The 8965-nt window shown below is 38.9% G+C and overlaps 1 protein-coding gene across 1 annotated transcript; it reads right to left on the reverse strand.

The window, feature by feature from the left end:
* Nucleotides 1-409: 409 nt before the first annotated feature.
* Nucleotides 410-6454, reverse strand: hey2 (hes-related family bHLH transcription factor with YRPW motif 2). The gene is made up of 5 exons (XM_046836968.1): nucleotides 6217-6454; nucleotides 4655-4733; nucleotides 4478-4561; nucleotides 4306-4387; nucleotides 410-2505 (listed from the first exon to the last, which is right to left on the reverse strand). The coding sequence occupies exons 1-5, from the start codon at nucleotides 6297-6299 to the stop codon at nucleotides 1964-1966; spliced, it is 870 nt and encodes a 289-aa protein (XP_046692924.1). The 5' UTR covers nucleotides 6300-6454; the 3' UTR covers nucleotides 410-1963.
* Between the last annotated feature and the right edge of the window lie 2511 nt (nucleotides 6455-8965).

Genomic DNA, 8965 nt, shown 5'->3' on the forward strand with positions numbered 1-8965 from the left:
CCTACCACAATAAACGCTAAATATTAACACAATTTTTCTTCTTCTTTAATTTGTTACATCTAATATTAGAAAATCATCAGCGTATGATCAACACGAATTGATCCTTTAACAAGAACGTGTTGTTTCTTGTATTAACTTGTTATTGTGTTCACTCAGTCTGAACTGCACAAAAGCAGGAAAGTGTTTCACTTCAGAGAAAAACTCGACATTCCAAAGTGCCACACAGAGCTTCATCTGTTTGTTCTGCCTTTTGATGGTTTCTTCTCTTCTTTTTTAATGCGTTACTATAAAACCACACTGAAGCCCTTTATTTCTTTCGCCAAATAGTTTCTGGAACTCGGGTTGCGTTTCAACAAACAAGTCTGTCCTCCGGTTTGTGGGTGAAAGAAAGGATGAGGACGAGGGCAAATAAAAAGGATTGAATTTTAATCGGTGACATCTGCTTTTTTTTTTTTTTCATTTTTGCATAGAAAAAAAAAAACGGTTACATATTAAGAGAGCAGGATGGGGATAAAAAAAAAAAAAAAAAGACATACAGTAGTGTGGTTTACTGGCAAATGCCACATACAACACCAACAAACAGTGAGAGCTGTAGCGCCAAAAATATGTTGGAGAGAATCCCGTCTCTCTCTTTTTAGGCAGTAGTGACCGAAGTGCATCATCATAACAGTATACAGCTCCAGTATAAACTCTAGTTACACTCTTAGACATGTACATATTTACAGACTGAGTGGTTAATTCCTCACACACACTCTCATTCACACCTCCATTGTTCTGTGATTATCTGAAAAAACCTTTGGCTTACTGTTGTTTTTCTTACAAACAATGTAAAATAATGTTTTGATGCTCGTTCTGATGAATAAAGTCACAGGAAATCTGGGTTTGTTGGATTTACGGGCACAATGCCTCCTCAGATATAAAGTGGGCGGAGTTTGTTCAGACTAGATGTTGTACTATAAACAATCACGTGGCTGATCATGATTGCACCTCCCACACAGATCCGTACATGCAATCCACGTTATGAAATCTATTATAGATATTTTGCATAATATTAATATAAATAGAGAAACTCAGAGCTGAAAACATGCCTAAACGAAAGAAATGATAATTAACCTCATTAAATTGCTTTAAAAGTGAATTTTTGTACTCATGATGATTATGTGTGTAATACAGAACTGTACCTTCCATATTTATTATCTCAGTGATTAAGGTTCTGGTCACTGATCAGAACATTGGGGGATTGAGCCCCAAGAATCACCAAGCTGCTACTCTTGGGCCCTTGAGCAAGGCCCTTAACCCTCTGATCTGTATCTGTGCTGTATCATAGCTAAACCTGCGTTTTGAGCCCAGCTTCCTAACATCACTGGGATTGGCAAAGAAAGAATTTCGCTGTACATGTGATAAGTAAACGTGTACGCTATATTGGCGCATTTCATCCAACCTTTCCTGCCTGTTTACACCAAATATATATCATTTTCAATATTCTGCACTGTTTCCTGGGACTTTATACACAGACATGATATTTCAGTCGGATAGTTGTACATCAGCAGTCAAAGTGACTGAAAGGTTGTGAGTTCAAATCCCACAAGAACCGCAACTAAGATCTTATTTGCTCATTTGAAATAAAGTGTATTTCATTCACGCTATTGCGCAGAACGGCATTATCCCTTTATGTGACATTTGTATGGAAAAAAAAAAGTAAGAAACAAAAAAAGAACTTTTTTCTCCAGTGGGAAATGTCAGGGTGAAGATAAGAAAAGAAAAAAAAACAGCGATCGGCCCATTTCACTGAAAATACAAATCGATCATCCATATGTGTGATGCATACAGAACAGAACGATCCGCATCCGTGTTTCCTTCTTGCGTACGGTTTACTTCAGTGAGAGACGCCCAGCCAGGCACTTGTCGAAATTGATTGTGGCTATTAAAAAAGAGCAGCGTTTACAGTTCGTAGTCTCGGCACTTAGAAGGCTCCCACTTCAGTTCCCCACGGCCGATATGGTTTAGCAGAACTGGAGCCGGAGCTGCTCTGCTGTGACGTTGATGATGTGGATGAGCTGGAAATGGAAGGGCTGATAGTCGCCGATGATGTCATGCCAGGAGCGAAGAGCGGGAATCCGGCTGGGAACGACAGAGGGAACGTTGCCGAGAGCGAGAGAAGGGACGTGGAGAGCGGCGGTGCTATGCTGCCGGCGTGGGAGAAGGAGGAGCGATGTGGCTCTGAAGAGGAAGACGAGGAGGAATGCGACGGTACGGCGTGCGCTAGAAAGGCTGCGGGTAGCGGGTGCAGAGGGTGAAGCGGGTGTAGGGCCTGAGGGTGGTGTGTGATTGACGAGGTGACGAGCTGAGAGGCACAGCTGCTGAGGTGTGATACGAGACGAACACGCAGAGGGTCACTCGAGTCCAGTCCTTCTACTGAGCTCAGGTAGCGAGCCACTTCAGTCAGACACTCGCGGAAACCGATGCTCATGAAGTCCATGGCCAGGGAATGAAAATCGAAATAACCTGTCGAAAAAAAGAGAGAAAACGTGGTTAAACTTTCACTCTGACAGTAACGTGATTACATCGGGTTTAAATTTCAGTTAAATGCTGAATATATCCATGTTTGTGACAAATAAAAATCTTGAAATCTTTATCTTTATCAGTTTTTATAGATTTTTCAAATCGGTTGTGGATTCCTTGCACCGGTTCTGGACAACTTCTGTAATCTTTCTCTGTATTTATCAGTATTATTAAACTCTAAAATGAATCACCTTCCATACTGGTAAACCCCTGAGTCATCAGTTTCTGTCCATAAAGCAACACCATGATCAAATCCACACCAGGATGCAAGACATTTATGGTTTTTTTTGTTTTGTTTATTTTTGTTTAAAAATGTATTCTTCAGAGTTCTAACCTTTGGTATTTAGATTTTCTTTAATCGCCAGATTAAAGATTCAAGATTTCCTATTATAATTAATTTCTTTAAGAATTGAGCTTATTAAATTATAGGAGTAGAAATAAAAAGAGAAAATTGGATGAGGAATTAACACCTTTAAAATATATATATTTATTAGATCTTTATTTCACTCTGTTACTGTGAATATGTCTTAATATCAATCCTACATATTTTACTTAAATAATTATTCTTAGGTAAACTATATGACTACATCTTTAAATAACTGCACTCACAGCATTTGGCAGACACTCTTATAAAGAGTGACTCACACACTGATCATTGAGTTTTAAGGGCCTTTGCTCAAGGGCCCAGCAGTGGCAGCTTGACCGTGTTGAAATATCAACTCACAACCTTCTGATCAGAAGTCCAACACCTTATTCTACTGAGCTACCACTTCCCTAGTTGGACACCTGATTTCCAGCTATGTGTAAATGTTCTCCAAACTGTTTCCACAAAGTTGGATGCACACAATTGTATATGTCTGGATGTAGTGGCATACAATTTTCCCTTCAATTGAGTTGGAGTGGAAGATCTTGAGTTGCCCGCAATAGAGCTCTTATAGAACCTTAGTGAACAACTTTAACCCTACTAACCCCCTTGTGTCTGAATAATCTCAAATCTCCATGAGCACTCTCCAACATCTAGTGGAACATCTTTTCAGAAGAGCGGAGGTTATATTGGCTGTTATATTATAACAGCAAATGGGAACTAAAAATGAAATGTGATGTTTAGAAAAGCACATATTATGGTCAGTGTGTCCACATACTTTTGTGCCATATAGTGTATATCAGATATTAAATAATTAAATCACTAGATTTTTATCAGTGGGCTGATTTATTCTTTATTTAATTTAAAACGTAAATTTTTTGAAAATATGATAGAATCATTAAATAAAATGATTATCATTACTATGGCATAACACACGGGTTAAATGCTAAACGCCTCCACAAATGGCTCTTCAGTTAGTTGAAAATGAAGCCGCAGCTCATGCATGGAGATGAACCCCTGTGCGCTGAACACTCTGACTGTTTGTGTGTTTGTTTTGTCTCCCCAGTGAAGCGGGTTTACACTTGCTGTAAAGCACAAACACACCCCCAGCGGTGGGGTTCGTGAATACGTCCTGCTTGCCTCCCACTGGTTTATCAAAGCAAACACAAGCCCGGGGTCAAGTGATGCTTTTGTCCTGCCTGCGCTTTCCCACGGGCTCAATCCTGCCATTAGCGTCAACTTCCACTCCTTTAATCTGAGCCGAAAAGGAGACGAGCGCTCATGTTTCAAAACACACACACACACACACACACACACACACACAGACAGAGAGAGAGAGAGAGAAAAGAGTGAGACAGAAAAAAAGAAGGGAAGTTTACCTTTTCCACCTGTAGCCTGAAGCATCTTTAGATGATCTACAGTCATCTGCAAAATTTCAGCCTTCTCTAATTTAGCAGAGCCCTAAAAATAAATAAATAAATAAATAAATAAATGCGATTTTTCTTTCGACATGAAACACACATCACATCTAATCACTACGTTTACACTCACCTGCTTCTCGAAAGCAGTAGGCACCAGGCGACGCAACTCCGACAAACTGTTATTGATCCGGTCTCTCCGTCGCTTCTCGATGATCTGCAATAATAAATCAGCGGTTTATTGTAAACATTTTACTTTTTCTGTATATTTCTTTCCTTCGAACGTTCATGCCGATGCTGTGTTGCTCACCCCTCTGCGTTTTTTCCGGGCCATGACCTGCGAGGTGGTGGTGGGCGAAGCACATCTCAGAAAAGAGCTGCTGCTTTGGCTGTAATGAGAGACATGGAAATGGTTTCGAGTGACAATCATATCGCTGTTTTTGAATATCAGCATCCTGAAACGTTTAATGTTCACGAGTGCAAATTTTTTTAATTCTACGATGTTCTTGTATATTATGCAAGGCAGCTCCTGAACCCAATTCTATTAGGTATCATTGATCATCAAAAGTGTAATGAAATCCAGAGTAACTTTATAAGTTACTAAAGCAGGTTTATTTGTCACATGTACATTACAGGACAGTGACATTTTTTTATCTCATATTCCAGGAAATTAGGAATTAGGAAGCTGGGGGTCAAAGCCCTTGGAGCACAGAGGGTTAAAGGGCCTTGCTCAAAGTCCCAAGAGTGATGATAATGGGGCTTGAACCCCCAACCTTCCGATCAGTAACCACTGAACTACCATCTCTTCCTAAACACAGCACAATAGAACTAACATTTATAGTGTTAAATTACATTTACGTTTTATATTAACACATTTACATCACACTGCATTTCATTGGCTCTACACTTGTACTCTGCACAATGACAATAAAGCTTCATTTAATTTACATTAGTTCAGCCTTACAGTGTTACATTATCACCCGTAGTGTTCATCTACAAGTGTTTAACCTTCGAATTAATTCTCAGGTTGTGAAAACCTACAGTTGAATTGACCCTTGATTCCGAACAGCACTTACAATATTAATTTAATTCGCACAGCATTAATTCGACTCTGGTTTAAAAGTGTTGACACCCTTATGTTATGATTCGAGGTCGAGAATGTCAAACGATATTTCTTCTAAATACTATAGACACTTTTAGCATTATATATTTTGTATAGTATAAATTTTAATGTAAAATGCCACAATAAAATACCATTTACGATCAATGTATTATGATGCATAATGTGTTTCATAAAGCATTTCACTGCATGCCGTACTCTGTGTATATGTGTATGTGACAAATTAAATTAGATTCGATTTGATTGATTTGATTTGACACTTTGATGCCTTTAGAATTGCATTTTAATTTGAATAATTACAAGATACTTGCAAGAAAATGTATCTTTTGAATAGCAAATTGCTATTATTTTTAGCATGATATATTTTCTATAGTATAAATTGCAATGTAAAATGCCACAATAAAATACACTGCTAAATGTTTACAATCAATGTATTATGATGCATAATGTGTTTCATAGAAATGCCTTAGAGAATCGGGACAATTTCCCACAATTTCCAGCCCTTGTCCACAAACATACAAAAAAAATTCCTAACTTTTTTTTTATAAGCAGAGGAATAGAGGAATGATGTCATGTAAAGGATTGTGTAAACTGTTGCACAATAATACTCTTCCAAAAATCTTGTATATGAAGCTATGCAAAAGTATATGAAAAGTATATATATATACTTTTGCATATTTTTTTTTGCATAGTTTATCATTCAAGATTTATATATATTTAAAGTATACTTTGTATATAAATACTGTACTTACGCGGGGTAATTATTCTCACTGCCCACGTCAATGGTCTCGTCCATGTCACTGTCGGACGTGGTGTCCTCGCAGGGACGCTTCATGTCGGCGCGAGCCTTCGGTCTTCCAAGTGCGGATTCGAAGCGCGAGCGTTGTGCGCACAGCTGGTTTCGTGGCGCGCGCGCGCCTCTTTCTCAATTCTTCTCCCTGTTTCTCTCTCTCTCTCTCTCGCTCTCGCGCGCGCCTCCGGGGTTCTTTTTCCCACGGAGCGCTCGAGCCTCGGGGCGCTTTCCTGACACGCCCACATCCCTTACTGGACACGCCCACTACCCCGCTTTTAGGACACGCCCACATCATAAGAGCAGCAGAAGGACAAAGAGTCAAGTATCAAGATTCAGGATACCCTGATGGACACCAAGCCGTGTTCCAAGGCCCTGTCTCTGCTATACATCAGCAATAAACTAAACAGAACGTGCAAGAAATGGGCATTAATACCAGTGATGAGTCGTGCATTTCACACCTTGGTCTTCGGTGGTGTCTCTGATTCTGTCCACCTCACCCCATCAATATTATTTAGAAATCTCATGCAGTGAGATGCAGGCATTATTTAAGCAATAAACCCAATAAACAACCACAGAAATCGTCTCTATTAGAAGCATCAATATCAACTTTAGAAACTCCTGGTTTTCTGTGCATATTCGTGCACTTTTTTTTTCATGCATTACAGTTTCCTATGGGATTTGAAATGAAGGCACATTGTGTGTTTTTGTGCAAGTTCTACAGGAAAGAAAACACAAAAGTATAAATGGTTCATTATGCCCTTTCCTTACGATGTCCAAAAAACAGCTATTTAATCCACAGACATCTCCACAATTTATACATTTCATTTTACGATATCAATCAACGATCGCGAAGCTTTTCGTTATATGAAATAAATGAAATGGAAATATGAATGTGGCTGAGAAAATTGCTCTAAAATGTAATTAAATGTGTAACACATGCATCTCTTTATTCATAATTGCTATTTTGCACACATTGATGTTAAAACAATTCAGTGTTACATGCACAGATTTATTATTCATTCTAAATAAATTCATTCTTCTGTACTGGTCAGTGCTGCAGTGGTATTGTGTTTACCTTTTTTTTTTTGCAATGCATTTTGCACACGCATAATCTTTTTTTGGAGGAAAATTTGTGGAGGAACAACAAGCCTTTTCATTTGATGTCTGAGAACTTTTGCAAAAATGCATTGAAAATGCCTCATTATTACCATCCAGTGCACCACATTATACAGCTACAATACACACTTAAATAACTACTTTTAAGAATCAATCATTTAAGAAAAGGTTTTCACAATTGGCAATTGAAACTCAATGTGAAAAATGTGCATCAGTATAGAATAATAATTAAAAAATAAAAATAAATTCTTTATGCTAGTTTTAGTTAAAATACCCCATATTGTCATTCTTCCCAGGCAGAGCAAAGTCACTTTTATTTAAATGTAAAAGTAAAAAAAAAAAAAGAAACTTTCTTAGTTTTAGTAATTCTGGGTAAAACTTTATACATAAAATGCAGTATTGAAGTACTAGAGATGTGAAATTGATCAAAATATGAAATACTTATCACAATCAAGCCTTCTACATAGGATTAAAATAAACATCAGTTGAAAAACAAAACAAGTCTGGCATAATCCCTCTTTTTTTGTTCTTTAGTGAATAAATGAACAAACAATGCTCACAAATTAACACACGTACCCACAGAAGCACATACTGGAGACTCCAGCTCAATAAGCGGTTTCCTGGGTTAACAGGACATTGTCTGGGGGCACACACACTCCCTCCTTTCTCCACACACACACACACACACACACACACACACACACACACACACACACACACACACACACTCTTCTGTCATGTGCTTTCGTCCTGGTGGAGTGTAACACACTCGCCCAGGCATCCTGCCAGTGTAACAGGCTCTGTTCCCACAGCTCGGTGCAACACTGAAACCCAATCACCATGTGAGAGAAGTCACAGCGAGGGCCGTCAGGGGCCGCCGGGATCTCGCTGCCAGCCGTGAGGCGCCCGCTCGCCACCGTATTCTCCGCACTGTTTGTGTTTGCTCTATGCCCAATTGAACCAACATGACATAAAACCAGGGAAATGCCCAGCTACCATTGTGAACTGGGGCAGCATTTGACCTTTCTCACGTTAATTTTTCACAGCTTAGTGGTTTGGATTGTTTCAGAGAAAGTACATAATTGTATACAAAAGGGATAGGCAACGTATTTCATTTTCACTTGGACAAAAACATCTCTTTATACGACAATTTTCGGTATATATAAGTACGGCAAAATTAACACGATTAAAACAACTTTTTAGAAGAAATAAAACTCTTCAAACAAGTTCGCCAGTACACGCTTTCGCTTCGGTTTTAGATGACAAAAGCACATTCGAACGCATATCACTGATTCTTTACAAAGAGAAACGAAATTGTCATTATTGCTATAAAATGAACCAACCATTTTTTCCATTACGAGACAAAAACACAGCCGACATAGAGAACACTGGGCATGTGAAGTGTGCAGTGTGACAGTTATAGGATTTGTCTGCAAAAGCAAGTTTTCAACACAAAAAGGTCTCCAACGGATTTGGCTGCCACAGCCCCCTCAATCAGCTGCCTGGTCTGAAAAGAATGATGTTTCAGCTAAACAGGCTCCAGCAAGTACCATGGACAATAATTCTGCCATGCTCCATACAGTAACTGCCAG

This window comes from Silurus meridionalis, chromosome 23 (assembly GCF_014805685.1).
Source record: "Silurus meridionalis isolate SWU-2019-XX chromosome 23, ASM1480568v1, whole genome shotgun sequence".
NCBI lineage: Eukaryota > Metazoa > Chordata > Actinopteri > Siluriformes > Siluridae > Silurus > Silurus meridionalis.